The 19,726-nt window shown below is 41.5% G+C and overlaps 2 protein-coding genes and 1 long non-coding RNA gene across 3 annotated transcripts in view; 2 read left to right on the top strand and 1 right to left on the bottom strand.

The window, feature by feature from the left end:
* Positions 1-19,726, top strand: part of LOC143367129 (uncharacterized) — a 418,577-nt gene that overhangs the window by 75,629 nt on the left and 323,222 nt on the right. The window lies entirely within an intron of this gene.
* The window catches only part of LOC143367022 (uncharacterized), a 36,627-nt gene that overhangs the window by 15,943 nt on the left and 958 nt on the right, over positions 1-19,726 (bottom strand). The gene's annotated exons all lie outside the window — the stretch shown is intronic.
* Positions 1,865-4,122, top strand: LOC143367211 (uncharacterized). The gene is given in 2 exon segments (XM_076808835.1): positions 1,865-3,463; positions 3,735-4,122. A coding segment is annotated over 1 exon segment (1,092 nt). The 3' UTR covers positions 2,957-3,463; positions 3,735-4,122.

Raw genomic sequence — 19,726 nt, 5'->3', positions numbered from 1 at the left:
ATAATTTAGAATTCCTCGATTTCGGCAGTTTTAGTAAAAACTAAATACACTATATTGAACTCGCTGCGCGTAGCGAATGGGAACCTCAGGTATGCATTGTCGTAAAGCATGTAAAATTTTATTACACGTTGGGCCTAATGAACCAGTTGTTTCGGAAAAAATGACTAGGCTGTTATGACAGTATTGACCCGCGAGGTGGCCGTGAACAACGGTCCGCGCGGGTACGGATGGTTACCAAATATACCACCCGCCAAAAGAGCAATATACGGATTAACGAAAAGTGGCGTGTGTGTTCACATCGAATAATCCTTAAATTCTTAAAGACCCGCGGAGGTACGTTCTTGATTGCCCTTGGATTGGAAATCTGGCAATTAGATGTTGTCGAAGCCGGCTTCGAAAATACGGAATTGCCCACCATAAACGAATAATGAATGTTACTCGCGAGACAATACTGTCATAAACCGCCAGTTTTTCCGAAACACTGGTTCATTAGGCCCAACGTGTAATCAAATTTTACATCCTTTACGACAATGTATACCTGAGGTTCTCATTCGCTACGCGCAGCGAGTTCAATATAGTGTACTTAATTTTTTCTAAAACTGCCGAAATGGAGAAATTCTAAATTATCCGTATTTCACAGTTTGGTCTGTAGTTTACGTTGACAAATTTACGCCAAAATAAATCAACAATCTATAAGAAAAGGGAGTAAAAAACACTACTTTTTCATATATTCTTTAAACAAATCGAGGTATTATTCGTAATCTGATCACGATTGGCTGAATTTGTTATAAAAAGATGCATCACATTCACATAAAAGATTTTCTCTATGGTGCCTACTTTCCGAGATATTGCAGCAGACGAGTCTTTTTCACTCGCAACTTTGAGGGCCGCGCGCAATCAAAGAACTGCTCCTTTTGTTCCTGTGTCCCTCGGCCAAGTGTATTGACGATATAGTAAACACGTGTGATTTTTTCATGCAAAAACGAGGTAGTGGGATTGGAAAGATTAACAACAATACAGGGCGCGTTGCACAAAAAAGGAGATGTGAATAATAATTACTGTAAAGTATTAAAGTACATCATATAGTGAATGTATATCGTTAAAAATGTAATGTGTATATATACATCTTCATTAAATGTTTATGAAAATATATTAGCAATGGATTGCAAATCCCATACATGATACGAGTGTCACCTGATGATGATAACCAGGTGATAAAACTCCAAATGAATACGCAGGTTGATGTCACAGAGTCGGTAATGTTTCCCACACGAAACAGGAAACCTGGAGACGAGTTTGCTCACCGTCCACTTGAATATACAGTTTTCGGGTACATGTGGCCAACAGTGATTTCTAGAAGGCCGCTTGAAGCAAGGGGCGAGTTGCTGTATCCTACAGAGAGGTTGACAAATCGCTGGATACACGTTGACGGCGATTTGTTGCCCAAGACAATGAAAATCAGTAAATTTGCAAGCGCAATATCTCGAAAACCAGTTGAAATAAAGTGTATACATTACAGGTCATTAAATTTGTCTTGAATCGCACTGTCATGTGATTTCTAAAAAAAATTATCGTTCTATTTTTAAACCGAACATCGTATCTCTCAAATTAATAATCTACAAAAAAAATTCGTCTTCTGGGCTAATATATTTGCCCCATCGAACCATGCAATTCCATATATGCAGACGTTTTTTTCTATGTTAAATACGTTAGGAAATATTTACATAGCTGTTTAGTGTTCTCGCAGATATCCTGTACATATGTATATAAGGAGGGTCCCGGGTATCTCACCCGCGGGTACCCAATATCTCGGGTATCAACAGCTCTAGTTGAAAGTTGAAAGTGCATCTTGGAAACTATTCTCATGTTAAACAATTTCTTCCAATTCTTGCATCCTTGCGACGGAGTTAAGGGGAAACTCCAAATAATTAAATTTGGCAAGGAAAAAGTGGTTTCTTGTCTACCGGTGCTGCTGAAACAATTACTTTCTCTGTGGTGTTGTGGCAAACCCAGAACCAAAATCTCACTAAAATCACAATGCAAAATATCCCTTTCACTTATAAACCTATCTGGCAGCATGCCCAAAGAATTTATGAGAAAACCTCGAAGTTTGGATATTTTAAAACGGTGGAAAGCAACTGAATTCCGTCAATTTTTATTGTACACGGGACCAGTAGTTTTACTAAAAAATATAAGTGACGATAGGTATTCAAATTTTCTTGCACTTCACGCCGCATTTGTCATTTTGACTCAACGAAAATATTTTAGTTAACTCGATTATGCAGTAAAATTATTAGAGTATTTTGTTGAAAGCTTCGAATTGTTATATGACCCAAAACACGTCTCACACAACGTTCACAACCTTTTACACTTGGTAGATGACGTCAGAAATCACGGACCAGTTGATGATTTTAGTTGCTTTCCGTTTGAAAACTTTTTACAAAGTATTAAACAATGTATTAGGAAGAGTGAAAAACCTTTGCAACAGATAGTGAAACGGCAACTAGAAAAATCGCGTTTTAGTATAGAAGCAGTGCATAGTCCGTCTGTATATCCGATTTTCCAAACGGAACATTCTCGTGGTCCATTAATAGAAGGTATTAATAATGCAAAGCAATTTAAACGTATTAGTTTCAGTAATTTTATTTTACAAATCCGGCATTCTAACAATTGCTGCCGTCTCAATGATGGCAGCATTATTATTATAGAAAACATTATCGTATCCGAAAACGAACAAAAAATAATAGGCAGAAAATTTTTACAATTGCTAGATTTTTATGACAATCCGTGTAATTCTACCGAATTAGGAATTTTTCAAACGCCATCCAATAACAACTTAGGTCCTCGTCAAATTTTCAATGTAGCAGAAATAGCGTATAAATGTGTAAAATTAGAAACTTCAGATAACGTTCAAATTTTCCCCCTCCTTCACTCCACTCTTCCGACATGCAATTAAAATACTTGTCCAATGTTTCTAGTATATGTACACTATGTCTTTATGATGTCTTTATGATGACAACAACATTCAGATTTCGAGGTTTTCTTGTTGGTTCAATCTTTCATATCATCCCAAAATTTAGTTCCATGTCAGTCCTGTTCCGGCATGCAGGAACGGATATGTGTGCGCAGACCTTAAAGGGGCGTCGTGGTGGTTTTTAGTGGGTAAACTTGGGGGTCCGAAAGGAGTCCCACACTACCCGGCACACAACATCTCGCCGGGTGTGCGTAATGCATTTTCCCCACGTAAAAAAAAAAAAAAAAAAAAAAAAAAAAAGTAGCAGTGGGTGCTGGCTGTCGATGCAGTGCCGGTAATCATCCCACAGTAAAGCACCGTTCACGAGCCTGGATGAAGCACAACATTGATAGAGGAGTCGCTACCTCCCTCAGACATCAAAGCTGGAGCAACATTCTGCTACGATCAACAAAGTATTTTCTCGGAACGTGAGTTTTTCACATGATGCAGGTAAAATCTCAAAATCTATCGAACCGATTGATTTATAAATTGAACTGCTTCTTCTGCACGCCTATGCCTCTGGCCGGGACTACAACCAAGTATTTCTGTTGGGTCTAACCTACTTTTAAAATCGAAAATAGCACAGAAAACACAGCCGAAATACATTGATTCTTCTATTTGGCCCTCCATTTTGTTAATTTTAAGGAAAAATCATTTATTCTAGTTCGGGCCATAGCGACAGTCGTACCGATCAAGAATCTGTTTGTACTTTTGGTTTCAGATAAGTCCAACTGCTGAAATCACCTGCATGAGGAAGGCAAGAATTTTTAAACCAGTCATAAAAATCGCCTTCAAAACTATTTTAAAAGCAATACAGTATTTCCTCGTTAGCGACTCGATTTTGTGTACACGATACCGACTCTTCGCTATCCCCACCACTTTTGTCTCACTCTTGCCCGGCGAAAGCTGAAGCGAGATGGAACGAGAGCGAGCGAGAGGCACTGAAAGCGAGCGAGGACGGTACGAGACCGACGACGCGTTGATGTTTTGTCTCGCTCCGTCTTTCGGACGCCTGACATTCTGTCCTTTGCGCTTGCGACCATCGCGCACGCTCGCCGCGCACGCAGTGTTCCATCTCGCTCCCCCCTCCGGCCAGAAAGAAGCGAGAAACGAACACTTGGAATTAGGGTTGTGTTCACGATACCGACTCAACGCCGGTCCCGACCAGCGAGTCGCTAACGAGACAATACTGTAATTTGATTACTTTTACACTTTTTATTTGCTGTAGAAATGTAGTTTAATGAATAGAAAAAAGTTTTATTCCATTACAATAATTCCTGTCTTCGCAATAAATTCCTGAAAATCGCTGAATTTATCGGCGCGCTAACCAGAATGACTTTTTAAGGAGTTAGACCCCAGTAAAAATTTCAAAAATACAAAAAAATTTTTTTTGCTTACACAATAATTTGAAGCCTTAAAAGCACAATGCAAAATGTCTCATCGTGAGAACGACATTATTTCCTGGGGTACAGACTTGAAAAATCAGCCAGAGAAGAAGCAGTACGTGAAGCAAAAGGCTCAACGTATGAAGCAGGAATGGCTGATTAGATGCAAGTTCACGATACCATAACAAAATTAGGTTCTTATACTTTAAACGCCTTTTTCTCAAAACTATGTCTTGCAAAACGGTGTGCTCGGTTGCGCGAGATCTCCTCACTCAATCACTTTGCACTTTTGCACATATCTTCACTATACTATTTATTCGGCATTGGCGATCAAAAATTTGCAACTTTTTATTTATTTTCACAAGTATAAACAAAAAACTAACAAAATTTTCTTCAAAATTCAAATGTCCGTCTTTTTGTTGCTTTTCACAAATTTTGAAATGTGCGATCGTCAATGTTATAATTATAGTTTATCACATTTCTTGGATTTTTGTTTCAGTGCACTCGTTTTAGCGTAATCACGCAGACGCCGAGTGCGCATGCAACAAAAGAAGTACTTTAAACAATGGACTCCCGCGGCCATGGAAACCATTATTTTTTAAATGTTGTAGCCGATTTGTATAGTCCATATGAGTTCTGAAAATCATCTATATCAGGGGTGCACATTAAGACTGCCCTTGGGCAGTCGATGCGCCCTCGAGCTCGACCGTCATATGCTCACTTCCCACTCCTCGGTATAAGGTCTCGTGGTGGAGAACTGTATGACTGCAGAGGGCGTATGCCGATTTTGGTTTCTCTAAGGAAAATATGGTATTGTCTCGAGCTTCCCATTGTTGCTCCAACGTAGTTATCGGAAAGGTCTTGTTTATGTTATTATAACACCCCCAACAGCTAAATGATGGCTTGGCCGCAACTGACATACATATCCGTCACTGTGTATGTCAGCGATCTCAAGCGGTGGATCAAAATTGACTCAGGCACAGGATACGGAGGCTTAATCGAGATTTTAAAAGTGTTTAAATTTTTGTATGCAATAATAATAATTTTGTTCAAACATATAATGGTAGCAGTAAGAGTGATTTAAAAAAAAGTTTGATCCTGGCGAACATGATTCTGGCTGTCGTAGTCATCGGACACAAAACACGTACATTTTTTCTTAATCTATATAAGTGTGGTTATCGTAAAAATTAGAATGAAGTAATTATTTGCAAAAATCCAATTTTGCAACACAGAACACTAACAAATGCTTTTCCCAAAAATTAATGTTTTCATTTGAAATACACCATTTTTGTGCTTTTCAACATTTTTCATTCATTTTAGTTCATACGATAACCACACTCATACAGATTAAGAAAAATTTTGCGTTTTTTGTTTCAGATGATTAGGACAGCCAAAATCATGTTCCCCAGCAACAAACTTTTTTTTTAAACCCCTCTTACTACTACCATTATAACTTTTAACCAAATTACTATTATTGCATAGAAAAATTTGAACACATTTTTCAAAATTTAATTAATAAATGTACAAAGTTTGGAATTATAATACTCAATACTTTTCTTTTAAAAATTCCCCAAAATGTGCCTTATTTTCGGAGCGTCAAACTCTGGAGACCCCTGCGGCAACCTGTGTACTACACACTCCGCTCCCACTACTCCAGCCGCTCCCCACGCCGTTGGCGGACTCGCTTGTCCTTGAACGAGCTCGGAGCTCGTGCTCGAGCTCAACTCGAGCTCAAATGTGCGCTCGCGCCCGGAATTGGGGGTCCTGTGCATGCCTGATCTATATTCTCGGTCCGTCACTGCAGTCTAACCCCTTAACATGACAGAATTTCAAGATCCCTGACCTCGGCATGTACCAGCGATTTCGACCATATTCTACGATCTTTAAGCGTTTGTACCTCAGAGCAACGCTAGCCGATTTAGATGAAATTTTCAGTATGCGTATATCTTACTTGAATCTAGAATTTGGTAAATTTTCAATATAATTTTCATTATAAGCTCACATAAAAAAACTTTGAAAACCCGTTTTTTCTTGTTATTTCGAAAATTCTGATTTTTTCAAAAAGGCGAATACACGATATATCTATTATAGTAAACCCATCTTTCTAACTTATAAAAAAAAACCGAACTCATTTAGTTCAATTTTTGTGAAAAGTTATGCGATTTTAAATAGTATATATGTGTTGGAATATAAATAACAATTTGTATCTCACGCCATAGAATATATAAGTGACACCTATGTAACGTGACGGCTAAATAAATTTAGCAACGACGATCTGCACTCACTTCAGGTCTCGTCACTCGCTGTATTCTTTGTATCTACACCACGCATTTAAGTACCCACTGAAATCCCAGCTATCTCAAACTACAAGATACGTTCTCCCATCAATATGTATACGTTTGTCTGCCACTGTGTGGTGTATCTACTACTCTATCTCTATTGTACATTTTATAAAATCTGATATGTATACAATTAAAGAGTACTCTAACATATGTTATATTTATATATTTTGCGTATGCGATTTGTGTGTTCTGTGTACACTTTGTATACTCTGCTTTGTATATTCCAAACAACTGCAGGTGTATTCACAACTTATTGTAAGTGCATTCTATAGTCATTTCGCGCATGTACGCACCAGTAATTTGATTATAGAAATATAATAATTTCAATTATAATTTATAACAAATAGAATAATAATATTGTAGTATTGTAGTTTTTCAATATTTGTAAACACACATAGTGTAATGCAGTGAATTATATAATTTGTAGTGTATTGTAATGAAATAAATGGAAATACATTTTTATCAAATTTGATTTTATTTTAATCGTATCGATAACTGTCTTCAACACCGTCCCAATGCATTTAGCTTAATTTAGTCACGATAAAATACAAACTCTCAAGATGTACAATATTCGGGTCCATATGACTCACTCCTCACTCCCCGCATAGATTTTCAGAAAGAATTTCGTACACCTCTAACGCACCCGCCGCCAGTTTCAAACTCTCGCTTCAGACAGATCATTCAACATTTCAATGCATTTTAGAGTAGTTCTTGAATTGGACGCTGCCCATAATTAGAGGACGTTACGTCCAGTCTTCAAACACAGACGACGTCACCTTATGGGACTTCGTGTCACCACCCAAACTGAGTTACCGATCCATAATTTGAGGACTGAATTTAGTGACTTCTGTTTATGAACAGCGTCCAACGCAAGAACTACTCCGAAATGTGTTGAAATACTGAAAGATGTGTGCGTGTTTGTATACGTGTGACTTGTTTAGAGCGAGAGTTTGACATGGAGGGCTTTCGCTAAGCTACGCTTCGGCTCGGTTTCTCAACGACTCACGTCGGATTTCTGTTTGAAAATCTATTTCGGGAATCAGGATCCTATATGGCGCTGAAATATGGCACTCTTTAAAAGCTTATACAAGCTATAAATTGCAAGATGAAATTGATTGTTAGTATTTTACGTGCAGTAGAATATTTAACTAACATTTTCGCGTGCCGTACGTCAAAAAATATTAAAAATTGACGCTGTTACTGACATTCCCCCAAATCTCTGCACTTCGCGCGTGTCTAAATAGACGGTGCCCATCCTACGTCACGCAAAAATCATTGAAATTAATGAATTGAAAAGCTTTTGTAAAATTTATATTCATAGTTTTTGGGACCCGAAGCCCTTAAATCCCTACGTTTCATTACAAATTGATTGTCTCTGCCCTTATTAACTATTGAATGGATTTAAAAATTATAAAAAAAAACATCTACGATGTAAGTACACGAGCATAGGTTTCGCTAACGATAAGATCTGGGCACATATCAGTTTCGTATCAGTTCACGTAGAATTCAGGTACTCTTCATTAGTTTCCTTCAAGTACTTTCCATTACAGTCATTAAAAATAATCAGGATTATATCAAGTCTGGTGTCATTTTCATCAGAAAACACTAGTAATCCATTAGTGATAATTCTATGATAGAAATTGGCATACTCATTACAGAATGGCCTATTGCTGACTTTGTCCTTATGCCATTACTCTAGCGTTCATAACCCCCGAACCGCGTCGTTCGAAAGCTTCTACCTAAGAACCCAGCAGGGTCATAAAAAAAGGTACACGTTACCGTTCAACCGATTTCAAGAGAGCGTACTGTGAAAAGGCCAGAATGTCGAGGCCATCGAATTTTAGCGTTCTGAGTACTAATACAGATCCGACACTGAAGGAAAAAGATGAATGAGTATAATGGTCTTGAAACGCTGCGGATTACTACATACATCTGAAGTCCCCAATTTGGACGCTATTAACCGACCTATCATAAAGCATTGTTACTAATCTTCGAAACGGGGTCTCGGATTTGAGCCTGTTGTTTCAAACTAAGCATATTATGCTTTTATAATGATGGAAAATTTAAAAAATTAACAATAGTAAAATAAATGTACAGGATCATCATTTAATTTTGTAACCCGCGCTCGCGCGAACAGGTAAAATGGTAACACCGCCTCACGAACACATTCCACTACAACCGAGATGGCCAACAAATTATTTGAGATAAAAATTTCGTACACAAATTTTTATTTCAAATAATTTTTTGCTCATCTCTGCGCTACAACCATGCGCCATCCCGGCGTTCGGAAAGCTGCCAGCGACCGCTGGACAGCAATGATCCCTGAGTTTCGAAAATTTTGGGATGGTCGCTTTCAAATTCACGTGGCAGAGAGCTATTGGGAATTTTCCGGCCCAGGTAAGCGAGATGCGCGCTTCGATTTTATGATCGATTTGCCACTCGCACCCCAGATTACTGTAATGAGGTTTGAAAACAATGTCAACTGGTCTCGTGCCCGTCTCAATTTCAATATTTTTAGCTACGACAGGGTTGACCGCGGCGCTATACCCCTGTATAGAGAGACTTTTCGCCATCTGCGTGTAAAAGCCACAATAATGGCGCATCGTTCTACAGAATGGAAAATCAGAATTAAAACCGACTACAAAAAAAAATAAAAATGCACTAAAAAAGTAAAAAATAATTTTGTTCCTTATTTAATTTACGACACCCAATTTGTTTACATCGGTGTCTCATCAGTTGCACTGTGTAAATCTGGCGCCGACTTAAAACAATCGAGTGTGAGTTTGATATGAAACATCTTTTTGCTTTTTTCAATAGTTAGAAAAATAATAGCGTGTCAAAAATAATATACGAACAAATCCAACATACTGTATAAACTTACTGAAACATCCGAACGTGAGTTAACATTAATCAGTTAACATCAGTTAGTATATAGTTTAAACAAATTAAATTTTCTAATAGTTATGGAGGAGAATGAATTCCTTTTTCAAAAAATATGTATCGAATATTTTTGGCTACTCTACAGACTTGCAAAATTGCACCAAAATCGATGTATACGGGTTCAATATGTTCCTTTTAAATAATATAGTACAGTAGAAGAATATTATTGTTATTATTGTTATTATTATATATCTGTAGACTTCCGTTTCCGGTCGCGTTGGGTGAAAGGAGTGCGAATTGTGAGTGGTATAGTGGTGTAGGGTAAGTGTGGAGAGAAAGTGAAAGGGAGAGTAGAGCGCGAGTGTAGAGGTGGAGGGAGAGGTGTGGAAGAGACAGGGATAAGAGGGAAAGGGCTGGGAGTGAGGGTGAAAGGGATATAGAAGGGAGAAGAGAAGGTTTGGAGGTTAGGTGTCAGAGGTGAGAGAAGAGTGGCGGGAAAGGACTAGGAGAAGTGACAGGGGTGACACCTGTCGGAGAGGACAGGAGGTAACGGTGCTGGTAGAGAAGGCGGGAAGTTTTGAAAAGGGGATAAGGAGAGAAGAGAATGTTTAAAGGGAAGATCGGCGGGAATGTGGCTGGGGGGACCGGGGGAGAAGGGCAGGTGGGTGGAGAAGGGAGGAAAGGTGTGGGGAAAGAAAAGGGGAGCGAAATGTTAAAGGAAAGGACTAGGAAGGACAGTGGCAGTAGTGTGGGGAGCAGTGTGGGGAGCTTAGAGAGTGGTGGGGGAAAAAAGAGAGAAAGAGAGGAGGAGGTGGGGAGCGTAGAGAGAGAGGGGAGGGGAGGGTTTAAGAAGACCGGGAAAACGGAAAGGTCACCAATAAAAGGGTATAAAAAGGGGGAGGAGCAGGGGGGAGGGGGAAAGAAGGAAGTGGGAGCAGTGGATGAGGGAAGAGAAGGCGAGGAGGGAAGGTATTGAGGAAAAGTTAGAAAAGTTAGAAGGAAGGGACAGAAGGATAGTGGAAGTGATGAAGAAGATAGAAAGCTGGGAGAAGGGAGGAGGACAGGGTAAGGAGGGGGTGGAGGAGGGTCAGGTGGAGGAATGGAAGCTGAGGCTGAGAAAGCTGGAAGTAAAGCAGGAAAGAAAGGAGAGAGAGGGAAGGAGGAATAACGTTGTAATAAGGGGATTGAGGTGGGAGGGAGGAGAGGTGGAGGAGGGAGTGAAGAAGCTGTGGGAGAGTATGGGGCTGGAGGGGGTGGGTATGAAAGAAGTGGCAAGGATAGGAAGAGTGGGAGAGGATGGACGAGGAATGGTGATAGTGAAGTTGGCGGGAAGGGAGGAGAAGAGGAAAGTAATGGAGGCGAGGAAAAAGTTGAAGGACGGGAAGGAGAGGATTGAGGACGACCTCACGGAGGAAGAGAAGAGAGGGAAGTGGAAGATAGAAAGAGAGGCAGAGGGGGAGAGGAGGAGGGGGATGAATGTGCAGGTAGGATACATGAAAATGTGGGTGAATGGGAGGATGAGGAGGTGGGATGAAATAGGCGAGAAATGGATGGAAGAGCAGGGAAACGGGAAGGGGGGAAAGGAGGGGGGAGAAAGACTAAGAGGGGGAGGGGATATGGCAAGGGAAGGAAGATATAAGGTGGCCTTTTGGAATGTGGCGGGGGTGAAGAATAAGGATGTGGATTTCCGGAAGGGTTTGGAAGAATGGGATGTGATGGTGTTATGCGAGACGTGGGTAGAGGAAAGAGACTCGGAGAGGGTGAAAACAAGTTGCCAAATGGGTATGTGTGGGAGAAGCAGTGGGCAAAGAGAGAGAGTAAGAGAGGGAGGGCAATGGGGGGAATGATAATAGGGGTCAGGAAGGGACTAGAAATAAGGGAGGAAGACGGGGGGGAGAAGGAGGGGATAATGATGAAGAAGGTGAAGATGGGGGGGAGTGGTGGAGAGTGGTGGGAGTGTACGTGAATAAGGACTTACAGAGGAAGCTGGAGGAGTTAAAGGAGTGGGTAGAAGGGAGAGAGGAGGGAGTGAGGGTGGTGATAGGGGGAGATTTTAACGCCAGGACGGGGAGCGAAGGGGGGGAGATTTGGGGGGGAGATGAGGAAGAGAGGGGATTGGAAAGTAGGAGGTCGAAGGACAGAGAGGTGAATGGTGAGGGGAGGAGGATGTGTAGCTTCCTGGAGGAGAGGGGGTGGGGGATATTGAATGGAAGCATGGAGGGGGACGAGGAGGGGGAGTGGACATACACAGGAGGAAGAGGGAACACGGTCATTGACTATGTTTTGGGGAATGAGGACACGAGGGAGAGGGTGGAGAGATTGGAAGTGGCTGAAAGGGTGGATTCGGATCATCACCCAGTGGTAGTATGGCTGGAGGAGGAAGGTAGGGAGGGGTTGGGGGGGGGGGGAGAAAAAGGGGCCAGGAAGAGGGTCAGCAAGGGGGAACTGGACAGAAAAGGGGAGAGAGAAGTTCATTAGGTTATTCGGTAAGAGAGAGGGAGGGATCAGGGGAATACAGGAAGAATGGAGGGACTTGAGGGATAGGATAAAAGGGGTGATAGGGAAGGTGGGGCAAGGAGGGGAGAGGGGAGGACGGAAGGGGTGGTGGAATAAGGAGTGTAGGGAGGAGAAAGGGGAGATAAGAAGGGAGTTGAGGCGATGGAGGAGGGAGGGTGGAGATGGGAAAGAGTATAGGAGAAGGAAAAAGGAGTATAAGCTTATGTGTGAGGATAAAAAGAAGATGGAGGTGGAAAGTTGGGAGAAGGAGGTGGAGGGGGTGAAGACAGAAGGGCAGGTGTAGAAAATAGTAAATAGTGAGAGGAGAAAAAGGAGGAGGGTGGAGGAGGGGATAAAGATGGATGAGTGGGAGGACTATTTTAGGGGGTTATTGGGAGGAGTGGAGTGGAGGGTGAGAAAAGGGGGGGAAAGAAGGAGGGGGGAGGACGAGGAGGGGCAGGAGTGGCTTTGGGATATCTGTAATAGGGTGTGGATGGGGGAGGGATGGGTGGAGGAATGGAAGGAAGGGGTGGTGGTTCCGGTGGTTAAGAAAGGGACCGGAAAGAGGGTGGAAGAGTATAGGGGGGTCACGCTAACGCAGACGGCGTACAAAGTGTACGCTTCTGTGTTGGCGGAGAGGTTGAGAGAGGAGGTGGAGGGGAAGAAGTTGTTGCCACCGAGTCAGGCCGGCTTTAGGAGGGGAAGGGGTTGTATAGATAACATCTATGTATTAAATTATTTGATAAATAGACAGGTGACAAGGAAGGGCAGAAGGATGATAGTGTTCTTCATCGACCTAAAGGCGGCCTTTGACTCGGTGGACAGGGAGGTATTAGTGAAGGCGATGAGGAAGAGGGGAGTGAGAGAGGGACTGGTAGAGAGATGCGAGGAGGTACTGAAGGAAACGGTGTGTAGGGTGAAGGTGGGAGACGAGATGGGGAGGGAGTTCTGGACTGCTAGGGGAGTAAGGCAGGGTTGCCCACTGAGCCCGAGCTTGTTCACGCTGCTTTTGGCGGACTTAGATGAGGAGCTAGAAAAGGGTGGTTGGGGAGGGGTGAGATTGGGGGGGGGGGGGAAGGTGTATACGTTGGCGTATGCCGACGATGTAGCGGTGGTGGCGGAGGATGAGGAGGGTATGAAGAGCATGATGGCGAGGTTGCAAAAATACATGGACGAAAAAGGGTTACAACTCAATGTAGGAAAATAAAAAATAATGAGGTGTAGGAAAGGGGGGGAGGTGGAGGAAGGTGGCTTGGAGGTGGAAAGGTAAGGAGGTAGAGGAGGTGAGGGAATTTCAGTATCTGGGTTATACCGTGATGGCGAATGGGGGGCAGGAGGCCCATGTAAGGGATAGGGTCAGGAAAGCGGCGGCGGTGATGGGGCAGGTGTGGGGTATTGGGAAGAGGAAGTTTGGGAAGGATTGGGGGAGAAGGGTATGGTTATATGATAGATTGGTGTGGGCGATGGTGGGGTTTGGAGTGGAGATATGGGGATGGAAGGAAAGGGACAGGGTGGAAGGGTTGCAGGAGAGATACTTGAAATGGGTGTTAGGGGTGGATTGGTACACACCGGGGTATTTGGTAAGAGAGGAGCTGCAGCGGGACATGATGAGGGGAAGGGCGGGGATGAGGGCGTGGACGTATGAGAGGAAGTTGGAGGAGGGACAAGGGGGAGAACTGGCGAGGGAATGTTGGGAAGAGATAAAGGGTAGGGCGAGAAGGGGAAAGGTGCTGGGGGGATGGGAGGAGGAGAGGAAAGGGTTTTTTGAGGAGAGGGGGTGGACAGTGGGGGATGTGGAACGGGTGAGGGAAAAGGGGGAATTGAGGGGGGAAGAGTTGGTCTGTAGGGGAAGGAGGTTGGAGGAGGCGAATAGATGGGAGAGGATTAGGGAATCAAAATACAATAGGTGGTATGGAATGGTAAAAGGGGTGGGGATGCCGGGGTATTTGAAGAGGGGGTGGGGTGAAAGCAGGTGGAGGCGAGTGGCAAGATTTAGGCTGGGGAATGAGATGAGGGGAGGGAGGTACTGGGGGGATGAGGAGGAGAGGAAGTGCAGGGTGTGTGGATGGGAGTCAGAGACATGGGAACATGTGTGGGAGGTGTGTGCGGACTGGGGGGAGGGGAGGGGGTGGCAAGAAGTGGTAAGGGAGGTGTTGAGGGACGAAGGAGGTGGGGAGGACTGGATGAGGAGGGTGGAAGAAAGAAGGGGGGTGGAGTGGAGGAATGGAAGATTAAGGAATGAGAGTGACAGGAGGCGAGCGGAAGCGGGAGTCGGATGGTAGGGAAGGAAGAGGGGAGGAGGAGGGAGGGGCGGGCGAGGCGTGCGTGCGTGCGTGGCGGGGGCGAGAGAGCGAGCGGGCGAGCGGAATAAGTTGAAGTAGATTTAAGAGCGGATAGTTAATAAGGTTTTGTAGATGTAAGTGTGTAAGAGGATTGTAAACCCCGAGGGGACGCAATAAAGACTACTACTATATATCTGTATTATATCGTATAGACCATCATTAATGTATGCGCAAACACATGATGAATGAATGGGGTTCAGCAACAGGTGCTTTTAAAAAACATTAAAGCACTCTTTTTACAAATTGCGTTATTGCGAGCGAATGAAATTTGTTTTAAATAAGCCGGAATAGGACAGTAAGGTTAAAAGGCAAATGTGATATCGTTTTATTTTCATTCTTCTTTCTCTTCCCTTGAACGGAATATGTTCATAAGACGATTTTTAAATTGTTACTCTAACAGAAACATTTGTAAATCGCGGGCTTCGACTCTCAAAACATAACATAGTTTTACCAGTGCTGAATTCTAATTCCTACCACGTATAGCGTTACAGTCTGTTTCGAGACTTCACCGGTAACGTTGCATGCGACACAAAAATGGTAAGGGGGTCATAGGACCCCCCAAACCGGTGACACAAAAATACATTGTTTGATAGGTCTATCCTATACCTGGTCTGTGCTTCAAATTAGGAGTCGGTAATACACTTTTGCTGAAATACCCTTTGAGACTGAAATGCACCTTATAGTATAGACGACGTTGTATAGACGACGTTGGTGAAGTTACACGATTGACGCCGCCCAAAAGGCGCCTTACAGTCGCCTATGAGTATACCGTCGACAGTCCTTCAAAAGGCGCTTTTCCGGCGCCTGTGAAACTTTGTATAGATGGCTCCACTGTAGTTACCCGGCGCCCCAAAGGCGCCTTTCAGGAGCCTCAAAGGCGGCTTGTTACCAATCCGGACGCTCAGGCGCTCAGACTGAAAACAGGCCGAAAACAGGCGCCTTTAAGGCGCCGTGTGTTGTGTGAATTCACAAGCCTTTCCATTATTATTATTCAATACAAAAAACTGTAACGTATTATAACATTATTTTGTGCACGATTCGCAGTTGTAACTAGTAGTAAAAGAAGAAGATATTGCACACGTTAAAGCATATTCTATATATCTAGAGACGCGGTAGCGTCTCGACGCCAAGTACAGGAAAGACACCCTGTATATGTCGACTATCGCTACCGCTATCATTTACTCGTCGCCGAGCTATTCCAACCTAACCTGAAACTTATTTCATTAATATCTCATCACGCCTGCAATATTTCCTAAATTTAAAGGCATTTTTCTTATGTAAACCGCATATAAGCTTTCGATTAAGACCAATTTCAATAAAATCGGTCCGCGCATAACAGAGATATCATAATATCGTCTAATGGATCAGTCGGAAATTTTAAGATTTTTCTTCGTCTTCTCCAAGAAATTTTTTCGTCAACATAATACGTATACGCGTTACTCGCACACCTTCAGCCAAAACGGAACTAACACACGTTTCGTTCGTCCATCGCTATCTTCACTATGTAATCTACTCCAAATTTTGACAGTGTTACGTATGTGGATTTTTTCCCATACGCCGCTCTCAACCACTTTTCGAGCTCGCGTCTGCGAAGGGAAAACGCCCTAAAATCCTTTTGCTTATCACATACCACTAAGGGGGGTCATGATCTCGACCATCTGGATCACGACCATGGGAACGGGAGTGACACGACGACGACCCCGAAGAATTTCCTTATATGGAAATTTCTAATGCATCCCCACTCATTTTTGGGACTATATAAACCCTTTGGTTTCTACCCTCTTCGGTTAAAAGCAGTACAGTTACGCGTAGAGTAACGTCGTGTCACGCTCGTACCGAGTCGGTTGAATTCAGTAAGATCGAGCTAAAGTCTCCGTCGGAATCATAGTTGACCTCATAGAATCCGCGAGTTCGGTTTACATTCTATTGGGCACTTTGAAATAGCCGCTCGTACGCCCCGCATCGCCAGTGCGTCAACACCGAGCAAATTAGTGGTAATTTACACACATTTATTACACTATTTAACCGCGACATTCACATTTGTACTATAATCTTGAATACACGAATGGTGTTCACTTCTAAATCGAGTTGATTCGTTAAAACCCATCTTTTACCCAGCGATCCTTATAAACTTAGTAGCGCTCACCCACTGATACAACTTTACCGCTCGAGTTGTATCGAATATAAATTAAGAGTTACGAGGCATTAATAACATTTCCCGCGACTCCCTGATCTAGCATCAGGTTAGTTTGCAACCTTTCATCCAGAACAAGGAATCTTTACCAACCTAGTGGTTCCCCGATTTCGCATCGGGTTCGTCCACGCTTAACCCTCCTACGGCTCCCTGATTTCGCATCAGGTTCGTCCGTATCCTACAGCTCCCTGGTTTCGCACCAGGTTCGTCTGTAAGTCTACCAACCTCCGAACAGCTCCCTGGTTTCGCACCAGGTTCGTCTGTGAATAATCCAACCTCCTAACAGCTCCTCGACTTCGCGTCGAGTTCGTCTGTGAACATCATCCTAGTGACACCCCGATTTCGCATCGGGTTCGTTCACGACGTTTCACCCTCCTGCGGCTCCCTGATTTCAAATCAGGTTCGTCCGCGCTTGACTCCATTCCTAGAGGCTCCCTGATTTCGCATCAGGTTCGTCCTCGCCGTCAATAATCCAAGCGGCTCCCTGATTTCGCATCAGGTTCGTCCGCGCACCTTACTAACAAATTCGTTAACCATATTCCTTGGGAAATACCCTTCTCGCCGGCCTGTCGCGTTGCCGCAGCCCCGGCTCGTAACAACAGCTTACCGTCAAGTTATAACCAAGTTATAAACGTGTTTTTACAAATATATACATAAATGAATTTCTTTTTAATTTAAATGATAAAAACCAATTAAAAAAAAACCGAGAGGATGAAAAAATTATCCAGTCGTCAATTAATAATATAATAATAATTTATAATATTTAAAATTATCTGAAGTCATTCTCTATGTAAATTATCTTTGTAAAAATAAGTAAGATCTCCATAAAAAACTACAGAAAAGTGAAAAAAAGTATTTTTAATAAAATGTTTATTCGTATTAAAATATTTATTTGTATTTATCATTACCTTTATGTGCGTGCAGCTCATTTTGAATTCACATAATTTTTTATTTTATAATTATTATTATCTTCTATTTTTTGTGATTTATTTGATTTCATGTACTTGGCGTAATTTTTTTACTTTTCTGAAGTTTTTTATGGATGTCCGTTTACTTTCGTAGTCGGGGCAAGAGTGAACGTTTTACAAGGCCCACCCAAAGGTTGTACACCTTTTGTTAAATTACAAAAATGTCTTAGATTCTACAAGCCAATCACAAATTTACTAATTTATTAGCTAAATTCCTTTTCGTCGATCCATTTCCCTTCACTTATCGATTTTTATAAAACTAGCTTTTAACAACATTGCGCTGAATTTATACACCTAGGAAAAGGGATAAAAGTTGAGTTTATTTATTCAAACATCCGTTTCCAAGTAGGTATTGATTAGTTTATAATCCTGAAGTTTATTCATTAAAAGAATCTCTAACTATTTTCAAACCTCTCAGATTTGTGCAAACTTCACTTTGTATCCCTTTCCTACTACATTCGTGTGATCCGATTCAAACTTCGCGCCTGTAGAGTTTGTGCTAGTGGCTTGAGGAAATTTCCGTGTGGTTCGGTGCCCGTGGAGCCCTGAAGGGCTCTACTCGTGAAACGTGCAAAATTAAATGAACTAAGTGTCAAATAACTCAAACTCAATAAACTTATTAAACTGAACTAAATTAAATTGTCAAATGATTCGGAACTATTTAGAAACAGAACGAAGATATTATTACGGAGATCAAAGTTGGATTTTTATTGCAACATGTTAGAACTGTAACAAAGTCGGCGATGAATTGCGAAGCGAAATAAAAAATATATAAAAAAAAAATAATGTTAAACGATTTTATTAAAAATGTAGTAAAAACTAAATTAAAATGCAATAAAAACTAAAAAATAATTCCTTTCTGTTACTTCAATTTTTATGGTGTTAATATTACTTTAAATAAAATCGTGGGGCACGATATTTTATAACAGGATATGAATTATTTTAATACTTCAATTTCTGGTTGCTCATGGTGTCTCACGATTTTATTTAAAGTGATATTAACGCCGTCAAAATTGAAGTACAAGAAAATAATTATTTTTTAGTTTTTAGTGCATTTTAATGCAGTTTTGATGAAGTTAGTATTTCATTAGCTAAATCATTTATAATCTTGTACTACATTTATTTTTTTATTTTGTCACTAGAGTTAAGATGGTATGGATGTATGTGTGCTTTGTCTTCATCTTCCGCTTCCGCCATTCAGTGCTCTGTTCTGTACTGTTCAAGTCGATGTACTTCTTCAACGTGTTTGTATTAAAAGTATATTATTATATCAAATGCAAAGAGTTATTCATCGATTATAATTACGGCAAACTTTATCAAGTTTTTACTACATTTTTAACAAAATCATTTAACATAAAAGTTTTTTTACATATTTTTTATTTTCTGGTTTTTAGTGTTTGTGGATCTACATTTCACAGGTCAGACTTCTTTACAAATATCTTTTATTATTGTGTCACGTCCTGGGTGACGGAGGTTAGGACAATGACAATGTGGGGTTGTATGGAAATGTTAGGCACAAAGGCAAGCTTCATAGCACGCGGGGGGATGGGAAGTTTAGGTACAAAGGCAAGCTTCGTAGCACAAAGCAACCAGGGAAAATTTAAGCAATAATCGCGCACCTGGGTGACACCCGTTAGAGCACAGGTGATTGTATTTAAATGCTTGGTAATTGGATTTACCGCTGTATTAATATAAGAAGCAGCTCGTAATATTTCTTTGAAACAGATGTAGCCGTATGGTCATAGAAGACCTATGCGAAAGTACGCCTTGTAAACACTATAATAAATCCCGGCGTTCACGAACCGAGATCAGCTGTTGCATTGGCTTGTTATGATTTGGAGTCTTTATAACCGAACGATCTTTACAATAATTTGAAACGTTATTTAAGATAAGAGCGTTTATTTATTTGAGCACACAATAATAGGCCATGCATTGTTAATGCGTTAGCGGTAGTATTATAATAATGCGTGGGACGTTAAGCATTAGCACATAAACATGTATATAAACGACAATTAATAGTAATATATATGTATGAACATGAAATATGTAAGTATTAGCAATAGACAAGAATATGAAAAGCAATAAGTATTAGCAATAGGTAATAAT

This window comes from Andrena cerasifolii, chromosome 3 (genome assembly GCF_050908995.1).
Source record: "Andrena cerasifolii isolate SP2316 chromosome 3, iyAndCera1_principal, whole genome shotgun sequence".
Lineage (NCBI taxonomy): Eukaryota > Metazoa > Arthropoda > Insecta > Hymenoptera > Andrenidae > Andrena > Andrena cerasifolii.
This window is presented reverse-complemented; position numbering and strand designations above follow the sequence as displayed.